General features: G+C 32.9%; 1 protein-coding gene across 3 annotated transcripts in view; it reads right to left on the bottom strand.

Moving 5' to 3' along the window:
* The window catches only part of CSMD3 (CUB and Sushi multiple domains 3), a 594,913-nt gene that overhangs the window by 242,163 nt on the left and 333,271 nt on the right, over window positions 1-19,479 (bottom strand). For all 3 annotated transcript variants that reach the window (XM_077188509.1, XM_077188511.1, XM_077188512.1), the window contains 4 exons: window positions 15,502-15,684; window positions 13,984-14,310; window positions 6,524-6,718; window positions 2,023-2,161 (listed from right to left, as the gene is read on the bottom strand). In XM_077188509.1, coding sequence (XP_077044624.1) covers window positions 2,023-2,161; window positions 6,524-6,718; window positions 13,984-14,310; window positions 15,502-15,684 — 844 coding nt within the window. The remainder of the gene's footprint in view (window positions 1-2,022; window positions 2,162-6,523; window positions 6,719-13,983; window positions 14,311-15,501; window positions 15,685-19,479) is intronic.

Genomic DNA, 19,479 nt, shown 5'->3' with positions numbered 1-19,479 from the left:
AATATGAGGGTTTTTTTTTAATCATATAGGAAAGTCATTTGGCTATAGTTTTAAAACTGTGTATTTCAACAAAATTATCCTTTTCTCTTAAGAAAGTGTAGCTGAAAATTTGCAAGCAGAAGCAGCAGAACAAGAATAGCCAAGACAAGAATGAGCCTTTAAAAAGCTAATGCATAAATTACTCAGAAGTCAAATTTAAACTACGTGGAAAATAATAATGTCTAAGTAAATAACATAACAGTACTTTACAAAATGTTTTCTTTCATTACAGTATAAAGTTTTATTCCATCATTTAATTTATGAAAAACTTTTATCTTTGCATCCAGACACATAACTATATATATCTAAGTGCATCTGTGTGAACATACATAGACGTATTTTTAAGTGTACTTCTGCCAGAGATACATAAAAATACATGTTTATCTGCAAGTGGGGCCTCTCTGGATTGCTGCATCTGAGCAATATGCCAGAACCAGACCAGTTCTGACAAGTGACAAGAGTGTCAAAAATGAGCAGCATTGGGAAAAAAGTGTCATAAAGAGGATAGAAGCTTTCTTTGTGATCCAAAGAGACCACATCTTGTTCTTTTTTGATCTTTCTTACAAGAGTAATAGAGGTTGTGCAATTTTATGACAAGGCATTAATGTATTACAAACAAAAACTGTATGCAAGAGAGTGTCAGATTTAGTAAAACTCAGGTGCAAAGAAAGAAAATGCAGCTGGCATTGTATTTTGCAAATATAAAGGCAAATGCTTTTTACTTTGAAATGACATTCCACATCAAAAATGTAGTTTAAATGAATTGCTGAATTAAAAATCAACTATTTGAAATTATAATTTTCAAAAACTTAAAAGAAGTTTCAGCAGGAGGGAGTTATTCAATTTTTTATTGTAGTCTAATTGGCAAAAATTTGGTAAATCATAATTTTAAGTGATACACTAGTGATTTTGGAAGACTAGCTTTCATGTTATAGTAAGGTTAGAAAATAAATAAAGTGTACATATTACATGTCCTTTGATTGTTTATATTGTCCCATGTATATTTTATTATAGAGTAAGCTATAGTAATAAAAAAAAGGTTTCAAAAATCTTATCACAATGACGAATTGTACGAAGAGAATATGAATTTCATCCCTTGCTAAAAAAACCTTTTGAATTATATTATAATGAAGAAATACCTTCTTTTAAGTCAAGTGTGAGCAGGCCTAGTCAGAACATGCTGCATAAATATAAACTGAAAAGTACTTGTATGATATTTGTACACTATAATTTTGATCATCGATGGCATTTTTTTACTGGGTTGTCATCTAATTTTTTTTAATATTACAATTAAAAATAATCTAAAATATAAGAAGAATAGCATTCTTTATTGCATTTTTTGTCTTATTTTCTGCTAAACAGTTCAAATTAAATGCCAACATCTTGCTACCATGAGAAATGTAAGATGCTTCAGCACATTTCAATCCTTTGAATAAGGAAGGGACCTTAGTGACAGACATCAGTCTAGGAAAGGTGGAATGCTGCAGTAATTTGGGGACACTGGAACTCCATCCTTAGAGCACACAGTCCTTTCCCAATAGTTCAGCTGATATGATAATTAAATATTCAGAGTGGGGAAAATTATGACTGCATTTATTTAGTTTTCACAGCTGATTCAGATTTTCAGAGTTGACGATTACATATTTTGAAAGAAGAAAAAGAACTTAGCAATTATAATTCATCATAGCAATATAGTTAAAAGCAATTGAAACATGCTAATATTTAAAACCAGACATTTTTAACTTGGCTAGACAAGTTTAAATATGGGTAAGAAGGTAGAAATTTCAAAAGCTTTTCAGCACATCACAGTGGAAATTACACTGAAGGTAATATCTGTGCTCTGAAGGAGTTTCCAAAAGTCCTACATGATAATAAATTTATTTGATTTAAAGATAATGCAAATTAATGTTATGATAAAGCTAATAACTCCTGTTTCCTGATAAAAACTGGAAAACATGAAGTAAGAAAAACATTAGCCAAGACCTTTCGAATGTAATTTTGATAGAGTGTCCAGGTTCAGCTTCTATCACCCACTCACAATTCAAGGAATCTTTATAATACCCTGGCCAGCCTGGAGAGAGGATTACTCCACTTGGAGATGAAAAATGCCCACCACATGGAGCTAAAAATGAAACAAAGAGAAAGGTAAATAGTATAGATTTATTGGGCGCAATTCATATTTACCAATTTCAATACAGGACAATTAGAATGAACAAATATTGAAAACCCAGTTGCAGTAAGATGCAGTTGCTTCAAACTGACAGGCTCTGGGGTGTTCAGAATTAGATGTAGATAACTGAATTAAGACCTTAAAAAGATGAAATAAACTGCTCAATTATTCTCAAAAAGGTTTTTTCTCTACTGTGTTCTTATGTGTATAATATATTTTCTGCATTAAAGAACATAAAGAAAACACAGTCTCTACAAAATATCATTATTTTTGCTTTTAATTGTGAGCAGAGAGTCTTGAAAAACTTGCTGAAGTTTCAGCTGAGTTTAAAGCTAGAAATCAGTGAACTGTTATTTTAAATTTGACATCATGGAATCCACTGTCATACCACATATGCTTTGCTTGGCATGTTAGCAGTTCAAATTACTCATTCATAAAAAAGACATGCTTATCATTCTTCTTACCACACTTACCATTAGTTGATATTTTTTTAATTGGAAAATATATATCAATATTGCAATATATACTTCTGCAAGCAGTACTCATGTAGAGGGGAAAGATCACCTGCTTCAGCCTGCTCAATAGTTTGCCTTATCCATCCCAGGATACCACTGACCTTCTTTGCATCAAGGACACAGGTTTAAGCTGGTGTCCATGAGGACACCCAGGGCCTTTGCCATTCAGACTGAGTTCAGACTGACAGCAGAAGCATGTTACTTTGCAGGAAGAGAAGGCTGCACCACAGAGTTTCATAACACCATGGTTCCAGTGGCCTTTATGCATACAAGGCTACTCAAAAAAAAAAAAAAAATCAAAAAAATTTTCAAAAATCTATGTCACAGTTAATGTCACAGTTAATGATGCATATCACTGTATATCACAAAGAAGCTGGAAAGGTCTTACTGTACCATTGACAAGCTAGTGTCTCTACTAAAAATAGTGTAAAATACACAACATTTTCTGACAAAAACATGGCTATTTATTCCATTTCTGTTTGTGGTTATTTCACCTAGCAGAGCCTGCAAAGCATTTTGGTTGTTCATTTTGACAAAGTAGAACAGTACATATCATTGTCTATATTATTCTGAACTTCTCTATTACAAAAAAATAGATTAATTTTGCTCTCTTTGACACAACTTCAAGTTGAAGACCATGAATTATTACATGTTTGTCTGATCTTCATTTTTCTCAGGAGAATACCAGGGCCCTATATTTAAATGACAAATTGCTGTAAATAGGTTTGTTTTGGTTTCTTTTATTTTTTTTAAGCACATAATGCTCCATCTTTCCATCCTGTGTAGGGAAAAGAAAGGGTTTCTAGAAGTTACATAGTTCAGACTTCAGTTATGTTGCAAACAATTCTAAATATGGAGATGCATGCCTCTTTTTATACTCACTGATGGATTTAACGTGGGCGTTTCTCACCTTTTATCTTAGAGTCGCTTTTTCATACTACCTTCAGTAAACAGTATCAGTCAAACAATAAGTTATTTAAACTCATATTTACCTCAAAAACCAGAAGGTTAACTCTAGAACATTCATAATCTCTATATTTTATTGTATATAAGCACTTTAAAATATTCATAATACATGTAGAGCCTACAAACTACAAAATATATTAAGTAGAATAGGGACCAGATGGCCTTATTCTGAGTCAGTACACTCCATAGTTACAATTTACAGTGTTACTAAACTTGTGCAAAGTTCCATAATCTCACCAAATTTTCATGACATAAAGTGCATTTGGAATACAAAAAGCTCCAAACCCCTGTTACAAAAATATTCCTATGAATAGTGCATTAAAAGTAATGCACACTGTAAAATTGCCTATATTTGGAATGATTTCTCAATTTTATTTAGTAGAGTTTTGCTGCTGGTTTTCCTTAAAGAAAATGTTTCTTAAATGTCCTCTGATTGTGGCTCTTGCAGATAAATATCAAATGGATTTTTTTTGTTTGACGTTCACCATTACATGCTGATTTCCTAAACACAGGAGTACTTCCCTTCAGAATAGCCTAGCTACTGAGCTTATCTTAAAAAGCCTTGTTTTTTAGAAAATAAAATCTCCAGTCATCGTGCCAAAGGATTGTTTCCCTAACCTTTTTTACACTGATTTTAATCCCCTCTTCATTCTTACAGTATTGTTTGATGGTTGTCTGACAGATTCATACCCAGTGTTCATGTGTTTAAAATGAAACTCTAGAAATAAAACACAACTAGAAGTGGTCATCAAGCAGAATCTCTTTATCAAACACATGTCTATGTCAAATAGTAAAGAACAATTTCAGTCTGATCTAAGGATTCTCACAAAGTCCTTTGTATTTATTTCTTTGTATAGCAAGGTGCATGGGTCAAAACAGGAAATTTTCCTACATGAGCAGGAAAAAAGGCTTTAGGATAACAGGCTATTCACAGAAACACTAAACATCTTGTAGATTCATAGTTTTAGAAATGTTTTTTTGAAGAGCTTATCACTAATGCTACAGAATGGCAGGATATTAAGCCTTACAGGAGTTATGCAGGAAGACCAAGGTTAGAGCTTCAGCATGGGTACAACAGCACAATATTAGAACAGATTATGGGAAAATCCTCCACATAACCCTCACACAGGAAAGATGAAAGGCATGAGGACAGGAGTCCCAAACTCAAACTCATCAGGGAGCAGCAAAAGCAGGACCTCTTCACTAAAAAAAGAAGCCAGGAACCAGGGATGCTCAATTGTGCACACGCACATACACACACACAGAGTTAGTGCCTTCACAAACATATCCAATTCCACCTGAGAAAGCTGACCAGGACTGGTTTTGTTACAGGAAAGGGGTTTGGTGACAACAAAGTGACTGTCTGAGCTGAAACAGATCCTGGGCTGTGGGCAGGGCTGGGAGGAAGTCCCATAGAGGCTAGCCAGGATTGCCCTGAAAAACTAGAATGTTGACCCTGTTAATCTGAAGCAGATTAATAAATAGCTCCCTCCTGTACACTGTAATTTCTGACCATTCTCAACTGTAAGGAAAACAAAACTGCACAGCAGTCACATTCCTAGTCAGTATGTGGAGCTTATGCCTTCGACTTGATATATCTGACAATGAAATTATAAGGTATATGTAGAGTTTATAACAAACAGCTTATATCAAACATTTTTTCTGTTTTATGTAAAAATGTGTACACAGTCAATAAAACTTCTGAACACCCTAACAGACCAAATTAAATTGTCAATTTAAAAATATTTTAATTTGCCTTCCAATTTTATTATAAATTTAAAAAATATATCTAATTCTACAGCTGATAAAAAACATCTAATTCAAATATACCTGTGTCTCAAACTTTGGGATTCCAAAATATTTTCCACTCAGTCTCAGACCACCTGTGAATCATATTATCATTGTGCATGGAGTGACACTTAAAAATATTCCCAGTAATTTAAGATTTTAATGTAACATTGAAAATGCAACCTTATCTTTTATTAGCAATTTTGATCAGATCCATGATCAACAGATCCATGAACCTTATAATAAAGAAAAGGTATTATGGCCTATCATGTCTAGTGAAACTCACACATCTTATGTCTATGAAACAATAATCATTCATCACAGAAAGTAAACATGGCTGCAAAGCATATTATAAGCAGTTGCACTAATGTATTAAAATTGTTCAAATTTTATCAGGAAGGCAGTTACATAGTGAAAATAAGAACTAAACTGTTGTTTGAAGTAAAAGCTAACAAACCAGATATTATATTATCATTGATTTGGTTTTCTTTAATCATTACAAATAGCTGAATTAATTTTCCCCCTTTGGGTACAAAAATCCCAGAATATAGACAAGTAATGAGGCAAAGGTTATATTTTAGAGTCAATTAGTATAAACAAATCAAAGGAAATATATATAACAGTGTGATTTTAGTTTGCTATGTATGGAAGTACTTAATTTCTATAAAATAGAGAAATCAATTGCTAAGAGAGTCTTCCCCAGCCTAGAGTCATTGTAAATAGAAGAAACACAAGTACTGCAACATAGAGCTAAAATATCTTAAACAGTTTTAAATACTGTAAATAGAAGAAACACAAGAAGAAACACAAGAAGAATACATGTAAATAGAAGAAACACAAGTACTGCAACATAGAGCTAAAATATCTTAAACAGTTTTAAATACTGTAGCCAGAAGAGATCAACTTCTTCATTCCAATCTAATACTATATCAGCTATAACAGAAGCTTTGTGCTATTCATTTGCAAAAATCTCAACTTCATTTGGTGGCAATTTGAAATGCATTACATCAAGTTCTCCTGATTTAGAAAGAAATATTATACATACCTCCACACTTAGGAATAGGTCCACTCCACATTACTTTTCCATCCACTAGCATACAAGTAATTGTTTCAGTTCCTTGTGTTTTAATAAATCCTTCTTCACATATAACTGAAATTGAGCTCCCCAGCTGAAAGTTATCACCAAAACGCCGAGCATTGATTGGCACTCCAGGATCTGGGCACTCATTATGTCCAAATGCTTTTTAAGAGGAAAAAAGAAAAGTGGTAGAGGACATAGAACTCTTGCAAGGAAGATGAGATTTTTAACATTTTGTTCGCTAGTAAGAACAAACAATTTATATAAGAAACTGAAGGGAAAAATAAGAATCAAGAACTTGCTCAACAGCAGAAAATGCAAAACATAAATAATTGCTTAAAATATGAAGTTATACCAGTATGGATCTCAGCTTGGACAGATTGTTGCTGGCAGATTTCAGTGATGGCTAAATTCTCCTTTTTCAACAACACTCATCCTTTTTAATGTTAAAATGGGACAGAATGTTCCTTCAGAAGGGCAGGGCAAGCATTTATGTATGAATCAAAAACTTTACTCATCTTTTGTACATGTAATTCACCATCACACCATTTGAGCCATACTGACCTTCAAGGGCTTCATCCTACCATAGTTAATTTTGTTTCCTGTATTTCGAGGTGGTGAACAGTGAAAAAAAGGGTCATGTTGGCCAAAAAAAGAAAACTTGAAACTTTGAACATTTCAAGTTTAGGTCTGGATAAATTGAAAAAAATGAATTTCCCTTTATTAATGTAGATACTATGACAAAGACTGTTCATGTCTTTTACTGCAGAATATACCTTACTTTTGGAAAAGAAAGACCATATTCCTCACAGAAATTAGCAAAGTCATATATATAGCATTATCATTAAATTATATGTAGTAGTTATTGTATTTTGTTGTTTTATTGATGAAGAATACTGCACATACATCTTATATTTTTTAAAATGTTGATTTTTTCAGTGAGAACAAATATCCACCTTCCTTATGTATGATGACTGCAAATTGTATCTTCCTAAACATGTTTACATGTGGAGACATCATAAAATACTAAGTCCTTAAAAAGATGATTTTCACTTTTTCCCCTGCAGTTTTACTAGTGTGTCTGCTAGACAAAACATATATAAATCCCCTAATGATTTTTTTAAAGTAATATTTCAATAAGTTATTAGAAATATTTCTCAGATGTTCCATTACAGAGGTATTTTAAATCATAATAACAGACAAGAGAAAGCATTTATTTATTGACATTTTGACTTAGACAATGTCATATATACTGGGAATGAAAAGAGTGTTTTCATTGAATAATTGTCTACCATTTAAAGATTCCATTAAAAGTGATGCAATCTCATACTTTTTCAGAGGAGTTACAAAAACTTTTCTAATTCTTTGTTCACAGTCATCACTTCTAGAGAAGGCATTGATTGTCTGCTTTTCTTACTACTTTCAGACAACCCAGAGATAGATTTTCAATATTGTTATCTATAAATGTAGATAAATGTTGACTGCAGGTTTAGCTTGCTTGTGTGTGACACCAGCTTATTAAGGCTGAAAAATCAATTCATTGCTCTATATTTCAGCTCAGGAAATGCTGCCACTGCTGCTCCTATGTGATCAATTTTACTGCATAAAATGACTTTGGGAGGCAAGATAGTGAAAGACAATCTGTCCCACCAACAGGAGTCACTTGTGGCTTAGCCTGCCTACAATTATATTATTCAATGTGCCAAATTCCATCTGCTGATACTTCTAAAAAGCTTCATGGTGGAGCTGTAATATGAAATATTAGCCTTAGGCTGAAAAGAAAAAGGGTAAATGATTAATTAATATTTTACTTATTATCAAAAAGTCAAGAAACCATAGAAAAGTTCCTTATGAACTATTACACGTAAAGAGGAGATACAGTTTTCCTGGCATTTATCTTCATCAACTATCATGACTGCACAGGTATATAAGGCAATTTCTGGGAAAATGTCAGGAAATATAATCACAGATCAGGGCAACGGTGATATTCTGCTTTTAACTCGGAAGTATATTAAAATATGCATTTTGCATTAAAAAACAAACAAAAACAACAACAACAAAAAAAACCAAAAAAAAAAAAAACCAAAAAAAAAAAAAACCAAAAAAACAAAAAAAAAAACCAGAGGGAAGAAACTGCAGAGATCTCATGAGATAGGAAGGCAGGTATCTAGCTAATCACAGCTCATCTCATCTAAAGCCAGCTTTGAAAGGTCCTTCCAAATAGGACTAAAAATGTGTGGTCCACTGGCACAGTTAATTGTTTTGGTGGATTGCCCTACCAAGAGTTTTAGCTGGTAAGTATAGCAACAACTTTGAAGTAAAGATAGTACTTTCAGAAGAAAATATCAGAGAAAAAAACAAAAGTTAAGGGAATATAAAATAATAGCAATATATTTCATACTAAAAACTATTGTGAAAGACTATTTAAAGCTATGTAAACAAGTAGCAGCTTATTCAGTACCATCACATGTAAACTCCTACTTCTTTCTAGTACACTACCCTCTGAAGAGTTCTAGCTTGAGAAGTACTGAGACTGAAAAAGTCTTAACAAGATTAACTGGCAGGAAAATTGTGTTGTGATGAACATATGCTAACACAGCAATAAATCATACTAACTCAGTTTTTGTATATAAACACATCATCTGGCATTGTCCATGTTTTGGTCCACTGAGCTGAAATGACTGGAGTAATGAGGCTGATGTGAGAGGCCCATAGTTTGACCTTTGTCAGGCTGCTATGTAATTCATAAGGTTTTTTGCTAGCACAATTAAACAGCTGTAATAAAAAAAAAAGTAACAAAAATATCTACATAATAAAAAGCAGCAGGTCATTCAAGCTTATTCAAAGAAAATTGCCCAGCACTATACCCCAATCAATGAGGACAGCTCAAAGAAGTCCACAGGAAGCATAAATCAAGCAATCTGGACGATGCTTTCCACCTCAAAATACTCACCCATCTCAGTCCAAAGGAAGGTTAGCACAAGTCTGGTTTGTGGAATTCCTGCCCATTGAGGACCTAGGAACTTTTGAGTTTCCTCTGCATTAACTCCATTGTCACGGGAAGCAAATATGCATTGTCTGTCACATGGCTTCAGTTGTCACACTGCAGTTTAGGTGTGCATTTCATCTGATCTAACCTAAGCTAGGAAATCTACACTGAAGCAAAGAGGCTATATAAATTTATTTCTTTTAATTTATGTGACTATATTCACTACTATGTCTAGCTCTGTTCTCTATAATTAAACAAAGATAAATATATATAAAGTGGGAAGCTTTCATAAAGGAGTCACAAGTACAATAAAAGGCTCATACTTTCCTTAAATTGAGTAGTACAATGCATATAGCTTACTACAGGCAGGATTAGGGGATGACTGACTTTATAAATATCTTCACAGGCACCAGAAATATCATTAACAGCTCTTGGGTTTGGGATATAAAGGGAAAACAAGGAATCAGGTGTAAGTATGCATTTCCATAGCAACTTAAACAAATGCAGTTTTAGGTTGCTATGTCCCTGTGTTCTGCTGAACCTAGTGAAACATTCTTCTGTCTCCTTTTCCAAGCAGAATATAACAGCCTTTCAGTTCTTATACCTTTGCTTATTGGAACATTCTCTGTATAATCCATTTTCAAGTCACATATTTTTATGATATAGTCCCAAAATTGAACTAAGTAGGAAATCTTTGTTAGACTTAGTGTAATAACTCAAAGATGACACACTTGAAATCTAATATTTTTCTTAATTCAAACGAAAGTTAGATTTATGTTCAATTTTACTGGAAGGAGAGTAATTATCTGAGACAATATATGTTTCTGTAATAAAAATAAATATGGCATTGAAATATTTTCTGAGAAATACCATTAAATAATCAGATTATGTAATAGTAACTCAGCTTTATTCTTCTCCATTCTACACCTCAAAAACATCAATGAAGTTATTTACATTACTAGCCTACATTCTTATTAGAAAAGATTGATCAAGACATACTGTTTCCATGATACACTGTTTCTTCTCTTGAAAGGGGGCAAAAAGAGATGGATAGCTTTGGAATATATCAACTGGAGTGTTAGCAGAAAACAGATATTTTTAATTAACTTTGGGTTTACAAATGCTAAGACAGAGCGAAATTCTATTCATGCCTTTTTTTATTATCTTTTTTGGCCTTTATTTAATATGGAAAGATTACTTCTGTAATTTATCAGATTGAAGCTGACTTTACTGAAGAAATAATAGACATTATTTGGAGATATTGCTGCTTTTGTAAGTAGATTTTAGCTACAGAGTTTAACAAAAACATCCACAAACACACCCGCGAAAAGAAATAAAAATATAAATGTGTTAAATTGTTCAAATGTGTAAAACGTTTTAAATTATTTTCAGAGTTAAGTAGTTTCATTATACAACAGGTAAAAGTTGATATTGGACTGTTGCTTCTTTTTAAAATTAAAATTGTATCATTTGATACTATTAGTGCATAATTTAAATGACATGATAAAACTAATACATACCCAAAGAAGTCTGCAAATTTTTAAAGAAGCAGAATTTATCTGATAAGTATATTTCTATGTAGTTCAATATATGAACTAAATACAAGGAGCATTCCATACTAATCTTCTCCATCTTTCATTTTCACTACAAATTCTACATTAACTGACCTACATTTAGTTCTAGTTGTGCAAAATGGGATAACTTGAGAAAATCCACTTATACACAGTCCTAATTTTTATCCTAGAAGACTACCTTATATCCTCCAATAGCTGATTTTGCTTTTCTCATTTAGATTTAGGCTTGAGAGCATTGAGCACACGACACTGAAACTTTAAAGTAAAGAGAACTGTTATAAGTGTTAAAAGGACATTAGACAGAAGAAAATAAAGAGCAAATGTTAAAACTTCTGTAAAGAAACATGGATTCAATATCTCATTTTCCTTATACCTGATTTCATATTTCAGTAGCTCTGAACAACCCCTGACTTTCCAATATTTAGTTACAGTACTGAGATATGTAGCTACCAGTCCAAGGTTAGTTTGGAATGATGACTGGTATCTATAAAAACCAGTAAGAAGATACTGGTTTTTATAGGTACCAAGAAGATACCACATATTCTTCATGCTTACATTCTACATTTGTGACAAATGATCTGATGATGAATCAAAGGGCTGAGAGCAGAAATATAAGACAATATAAGACAATATCAGAAAACTAATGTTTACAGAATAATCTACTGTCAGTTTATCTCTTTCCTATTCAGACAGAAATGTTTAATGTAGATCTTAATAAATCATTCTCTGAAAGACTGGCAACCTAAACCAAAACAAAAATAAAAAGAGAAAAAATAAACATGGAAAGGTGAAAGATGATGTAAGAAAAGTAAGCAGCCACATGGGAATTCAGTCCTTGAAATTTTATGAAAACAATATTAACTGTTAACATTCATTTGAGAAAAATGTGAAGTCTAGGTCTCTCACTTATCAACTTCTCTTAATCTCTCACTTCCTTTTTGATTTAAGGGTTTGTTTAGGTTTTTTAAGAGTAAAGAAACCTAAATAGCAAAAGTTGGGGTTTTTTTCATACAGTCCAGCAGGTAACACAGGAAGGGAGAGTCTCGGGTCGGCTGTTTGTCTTTGCTCTGAGACGCGTGGGATGGTTCTGAGGCAGCTCATGCTCTGAAGAAGGTTGTGGATTCTTCACTTTTTGGTCTTCAGGTTTTTTATTATTTCTTATCTACAAAATTTTCTTTCTGCTCAGCTGAGGTCTGCACAGCAAGGCAGCCACAAGCACTCTGACTGCTCTTGAGGCAGTGTCATCTTTATATACTACAAACTACGTATATCATATTTACTTTTAATTCTTAATACCTATCACCTATGTTAGACAGTGCACTTCTACTTTAAACTAATCTCTAAGTGCTAACATCACAGCAGAAAATGGAGAACAAGAAGAAGAAAGAAGAAGGACGAGACACGCTCTGATTCTTCTATCTTGTCTCCATAACCTCTATACCAAAAACCTCTAAAATCTATATTTCTACCCTGTAAATACATCATTCTTGCACTATTCAAACTCGTGTGGATCTTATGTCTTCACACACAGGTTGCAATTCGCTGGAAGGATTAAAGTCAAGCTACTAGGTGTTCTGGGCAACATGCTAGGGTCTTTGAGCCTCCTGAGAGGGTTTTTGGCAACTCTGGACACCCAGAGGGATGTGCTGAGTTCTCACAGGAGAGATGTGCTCTCCTTCAAATCATGCTGTTGTATATTCTCTTAAATCTCAAGCAAGCCTTATGGAATTAGATATACTCTCAGATGTTAGGGAGAAAGACAGGAATGGGTCTAATTACACATTACATCACATTTTGGAAATATCAAAATACTTATTGTATTTTGCTTATTTTTTTCTATCTATTGGCATTGAAAACTCTGCGACCCCTACCATCAGAAAGAAAGAAAAAGAAAGAAATCCAGATTTCCAGATGTGGGGGATTGCTGAAGTGGGGAAGCTCTGGTTGAAGGGTACTGCTGAACCCCCTACTAGATATTCTCTTATTCCTATCACACTCTACCCATAGCAGCAAGTCTAACACTTCAGGATACTGCTGGAGTGACAAAATTTAATTTTTTATACGCTCCCAAGAAAGTTTCACAGTGTATCTTGCAATTATTCATGCTATGGCCTTGCATCACCATGTCTGCACTAACTGGGAATATATCCTGTCTGGATTTTAGTGTGGAATAAATACCAAATTACTTGGTACCAATGCAAGATAGGCAGCTCTTCATATGTGTTTCAGAAGAAATGTAACAGTTTTGGCAGCAAAAAGGTGAATAAATGCTAATGGTATTTAATACTGGAGAGGATATTTGATATCACTTTCAATTTTATTATGTGGTTAGTAAGTAAGGAAGGTAAAACAGCAAAAAAAAAAAAAAAACAAACAAAAGATAAGTCTACTGTGGTTTGACTGATCAAAGAGCTCCTACGGCTGCTCACGGAACTGCCATGACTACAAGCTAGAAAAGATTGCAGCCATCAGCTCCAGGACATAACACAAGTTCACAGCTGAACATATGAGTTTTCAAGAACAGTTTCGTTCAGGCAGTGATGGTAATTAATATTATGTGGCATTGCATTGTCAGCAAATTTATTAAAGTCCTATTATACAACTTGGAACTGGCCTGATTTGTCAGTCTGCCAAACACTCCTATCACAATGATATCTAAAGCCATAAATGAGAGCAATACTTGTATTTTTAGCCCTAGCACAGTATTTGAGCAATAATCCAAACACATATATTAGGAATTTTTAGGTATATACGATTTACTTGAAGCTGCATTACCATAGCATCATTTTTAAATACTTAAGCCTATCTCCTAGACTGTATGTTGAAAACAAAACCACACACACAAAAAAAATAAGATTACTCACTGTTATAAGTGATGTTAAATCCACGTCCTGACATTGAATGGTCAGCTTGAAATTCCAGACGCAAAATATGACCATTACTGGTAAGATGGGAAGGAACTTCAGCACCAGTAAATGTTCCAATTATGGGGGAATCTACAGAATCGCCATCTTTAACTGCAAGGAAGTCAAACTGAGATTCCAAGTCAAAGTCATTAAAGGAGAGATGAATTCGACTCCCAGGGTCTGAAATTATTGTCCAGATACAGTTTAAATTATTCCCATATCCCTCTGGATAATCTGGTGAAAGAACTGTTCCCATCGGTGCAGTGAAATTGGAAAGACAAGGAACTGCCAAAAAAAGGAGAGATAAATTAGATAATGGACTAAAACACTTCAATAAGGACTTTTTTAGTGCTAAGTTTTTGCAAGAAATCTTAAAACTTGCTGAGTACCTCAACTGAATAATCCATTATTTGTGGTAATATGTGAATCTGGAAAGAAGGTTGTTTTTCCAATATTCATATTTCCTTCTTCTCAATAAAACTACCTCTCAAGCAGAGCTCACAAAAAATACGGGACATATTTGTTGCATTGGAAATCCATAGCAGTCCTTACAATTTACCCCTGATAATAATCACTTGGCACCACTTATTTTCTCTTGTAGGGAACTGCTTAGATGAGCAGACCTCCCACTGAGCACATTAAAGGGGCAGAAAGTCAATAGTGCCCTTATCATTTGTTGTTCACACAGAGGCACAAGAAATTAAGAAGCCTCAAAGAGATGAGATGTTTTGTTGTTATCAGGATAACATATTATATTCAATAAACTCAGCTGAGCCATATTAAATTGAGTTGCAGAGATGAAAGCAACTGATTGCACTCTGAATATATTTGATCCATACTATTTAGTGGAAAAGTTAAGGTAGGTGCTGCCACAAATAAGTATCACAACCTTGTATATACCTGTGCTATATAATACAACTTATGCTATGTAGTGCAAATGTTTTACTTATGCTATATAATGCAAATGTTTTACTTATGCTATAGAATGCTGCTGGAAGAGAGCTATAAATATTTATGATCATTTAAGTGCTAATAGGTATTTATATAAAATACATGGGGGAAATGTAAATAATTTAAACTCTTGATTTCAATTCTGCGACTTCTAATCTGAGGAAATATATTAAAATTTAATACTGGCTATCAAAATTGTATCATACGTAATTTACATCATCAAATCAACAGAATCCTTCCAAAAAAAAAAACAATAATAAGCCTCTATATCAAAGCACATAAAGAGAATTGCTTTAAGACTTGGTATTAGAAAAAAAAATGTTTTAGCAGTTTTAGAACCTGTCCCTTGGGCATGTACATTAGGCAAACCTGTTAAGAAAAAGTAAATTCATCCTGTCAGGAGAGTTAATAGCATTTTACTAACTCTGAAATCAATCACGCAAATAATTACCCATAATTATTACCCATAAGTAAAGCTTATCACAATGCCTTAAAAATAATAAGAAGAAAATATGTGGTACATACAAATACAGATTGGTATGTTTGCAGACCACTGGTTGTTTTCTTGGCAAATGATAGATTTCTCTCCAATTAATTCAAATCCAAACTGACACTCAAACCTTAAAACATCACGATTAGAAAATCCGTCCCCTTCTCTAATACCATACAATGGTGTTCCAGGATCCCCACAGCTTTCTTTTTCAATTTCTGTTGAAATAAATAAGGAATTTATTCATAGAAGAGTAAAACAAACTTGCTGCATGTATATGCTGACATGTAGAAAATTCTAAGCAAATTAAAATGATCTACATAAGAACAGCTGTCAAAATGCACCACTGAATCTGATTCTATACCCTGGCTTCTTAGGGAGGAAATTCTCACTTAGGGAGTGAGTGGTTGTGTTGGGCTTAGTTGTTGGCTACAGCTCAACCACTACAAGGGCTTAGAAAGATCAAAACTCTTTGTGTTTATAAAATACTTGAAAATTAAAGGATATGAGGAAAAGTATTTCTGCCCTATTTTATTTCATAAAATTTTAAACCATAATATCATTAAGTAAAATACTGGTAGTAGAACATGAACACTTAAAATTAGAGAGAGACACTAGTTCCCCAATGTGTGAACACTGTCCATGTTGCAATACAGTTCAAACTGAGGTACCAATGACATGGCATATAAGGGAGTGGTGGCACCAAAAGAATTGCCCACAGCAAAAAAGGAGGCTAGACATAAATAAATATACAAATTTATATACACATACATTATGAAAACATATGCAAAAAATAATTTCTCTATAGTCAAATAACATTTTACCTCAGTAGTTTTAACAGCAAGGAATCTGAATGATTACTAATTCAAAAAATATTAGAGCTGTGATAGTCTCTCAAGTTGCATCCTGTTTTGAACTTTCAGTGGTTACAGGCATGGAAGAATCTTCTAAAAATTTACATGTAATGACAGCAACAAACACCCCTGTACCATAGTTTGAGGTTTTCTCTTTAAAGGTCTTGAAGCCTTTTCTCTTTTTCTCACATTTCCATATATGATAGTTTGAGTACAAGGTAAAAACAGAATAGCAAGTGTTTTGATTTTAACTCAAACAATTTTTCTAGGGTAATATTTTCAGCAGCATGCACTTGATTTCTCAAAGCTTTCAGATATTAAGATTCTAAATGCAATTAAAATGTGACACGAAGCAAATAAAGACCATTCAATTTTCACAAGAAACTGAAAAAGAGTTGAAGATTATCTAAAAATATATTCCACTGAGTTTTGAAAGTCTTTATTAGTCTTTTTGGATAAATAAAACTCAAAAACAACAAAAGAAAACCATCTAATAAAAAGCACAAAAAACCAGGAACACTTCTTTTTGGTTTATTTGTATTTTTTTTCCAAGCAGTTTTAGAAATGGTTGATATAATTTACTATTATAAAAGCAAAAAATACCCAGGTTCAATTTATTCTGAGATTACAAACCTAAAAAAAAAAAAAAAAAAAAAAGTTACAGCTTTCCTGAAGAAGCAACAAAAGCTATCCCAAAGAACACACAAACTCACTCTCCTGTCATCAATTTTCATGGGACCATTAATGTCAGATCTACAGAACTGCTCAGTTTTTAACTGCCAAAGAAATATAAAGTTTTCCTAGACTGTCCTGGTAGATAATACTATCCTAAGTGTCTAAGTCATTTCATATTTCATTTAGGAAAACAAAGATATTCTATACCCAAATGAATTCTATAAACGAGTTCTCTAGCAAGTGACTACACCATGTAACTTACTGTAGTTTTCTCAAACAAGGTATAGTAAATGTAAGCAGTAAATGTATTTATATCTACTGCAATTTACTCTCTTTTGGGTCTTCTATTCTGATGTAGCTGGGCAAGAGATTCCATGCTTTTTTCTAAAATTTGTAAGGATACAAAGCTGACCGAAACTATCCCTTTTAGGACTTAAAGGAACCGTTCTGCATTCAAAAAATTATTAGGTAGAGTAAAATCATTTACAGGAACTAGTTGGAAAAAAATTATATGTGATTGCTGTATTTGAGAGATGACATCCTGTATTTGAGAGATTACATCCATAGCCTTATGCTGAATTTCCTTTCATAAACAAAATCAAGTTGAACAAAATGTTGTATGAATAATGGGTTTAAATTAATTAAATCATCCCTAAACCCCATTTGTATTAATTTAAATTTATAGCAAATATTTCCTTCATTACTATTGAAACTTTCCTGGATGGATTGCTTGCAACACTTTTATACACTTTCTAAATTTTGTATTAGCATCAGTTCATCTCTGAATTAAAAACAGGCCATTTCTGTCATTACTTAATTTTCCACAGGAGCAGAAATAATTTGGTTTGATTTTCTGTTTTGTTTGGGGTTTTGCTGCTGTTTAGTTGTTTGGGGTTGTTTTTGGTTTTTTGTTTGTTTTTTTTTAATTAAAGTGCAAATACTTAGATTTTTTTAGAAAATGTCAAAACCCTCTCTTTAGAACAGAGAGGAAAAAGCCAAGCAGATTCCTGGGCTTTTGTCAGATAATCACATTTTAAATAGCATGATTTTAGGAAAGTGTATTGATATTTATTTTAATTCACTAAGGAGTAAATTAAAATCACATTTTTTACTGCTAGTTCTACCACTTGTGTTTCAGCTTCCCTGCACTACCTATTTTGTTTCAAAACTTCCTAAGCAGTTAGGTTCTGAGCCTGACAGAGCCTCTCTTCTTGAAAAACTCACACTAGTCCCTAATTGTAAATAATTCATTCATGATAAACAGAAATAATTTACTGTTGTTTTACGATTAGCAATAAAACAGTAAATTTTCAGACAGCTTAATTATTAATGCCATAATTAAAACATAAAAAACCTCACAACTAAAAAATTGGAAATTTCAGTGTGAGGCACCAAATAGTGAAGAGAAGGAGAAGGTATATGGGCTACTCTTCAGGAATATAACTTGAATGCCTATCAATAAAACTGCATGCAAGAGTCCATTGCTTAGTGTATTTGTTGGACTAAAATATTAGTAATTTTTATGCTCTCTTTCATGTAATGCAGCTGTAAAAAAAAGGTCCCATTCACAACAGATATTGTTATAGAGTATACTTTATTTTAGAAACACTATTTCTGTAGTATATTAGTCTAAGTAATTGGAATAAGTTTATTATATATTTCAGCTACCTTGAAAAGTCAAAAGTAAATTTGTTGATTAAGCATATTTTTGTATTTTATTTTATATTTTGGTTACTTTGTAGTGTTACATATTGGTTTTTGATCTCTTTTATGGTTCACTCTGCTTTTTGAGATTTGCACTTCATGTTAGCTACAATGAGATGGCTAGGATGGATATTTGCTTTCCTGTGATCATTACCACTGTGATACAAAAGATAAGTATTGCTATTTGTGCCTAAGGAAAAAACATCACCTTATGATAACATTATTTCTGATAAATAGTCCTTATTTCCTTTGTAGCCTTATAAAAAGGGGAAATAACCTCTACCCATAAATAAAATTTGTTAAATATGTTAACAATGAATCAGGCATATTTTGTGTTTTAAGTTTTTTGAGATAGAAAACAAATCCATTTTTGTTTTCAGAAATGATTTCACAAAGGACAATAACAGTAAAAGGAGGGATGATTTCTGGTGATGTTAGAAAGCCATATCTTTTAAAAAGATAAACTCCTGCCGAAACTATTTAGGATACTAAGTTTGAAAAAAAGCAATTATCCTAAAAAATCTATACAGTTAGAAGTTTCACAGAACTGAATTAATTTAATAATTGCCAAAGAATTCTAACAAGAAATATCTAGAAAATATATCAGGTTAAGGGAAGACTAAAAGAATAATATAAAGAAAATTAAGATAACGATCTCCTTTCATTTTAAATTATCCTTACACTACTTTTGTTTATCTCACTGAAAGATTTTGCATGTTTCTAACCAGTGATGTACTGAAGGGAGAGCCCCAGGTTACAGTAGCCCCCAGTGTAGCAAGA

This window comes from Agelaius phoeniceus, chromosome 1, assembly GCF_051311805.1.
Source record: "Agelaius phoeniceus isolate bAgePho1 chromosome 1, bAgePho1.hap1, whole genome shotgun sequence".
Classification (NCBI taxonomy): Eukaryota; Metazoa; Chordata; class Aves; order Passeriformes; family Icteridae; genus Agelaius; species Agelaius phoeniceus.
Note: the sequence above shows the minus strand (reverse complement) of the source record. Positions and strands in the feature narration are given on the sequence as shown.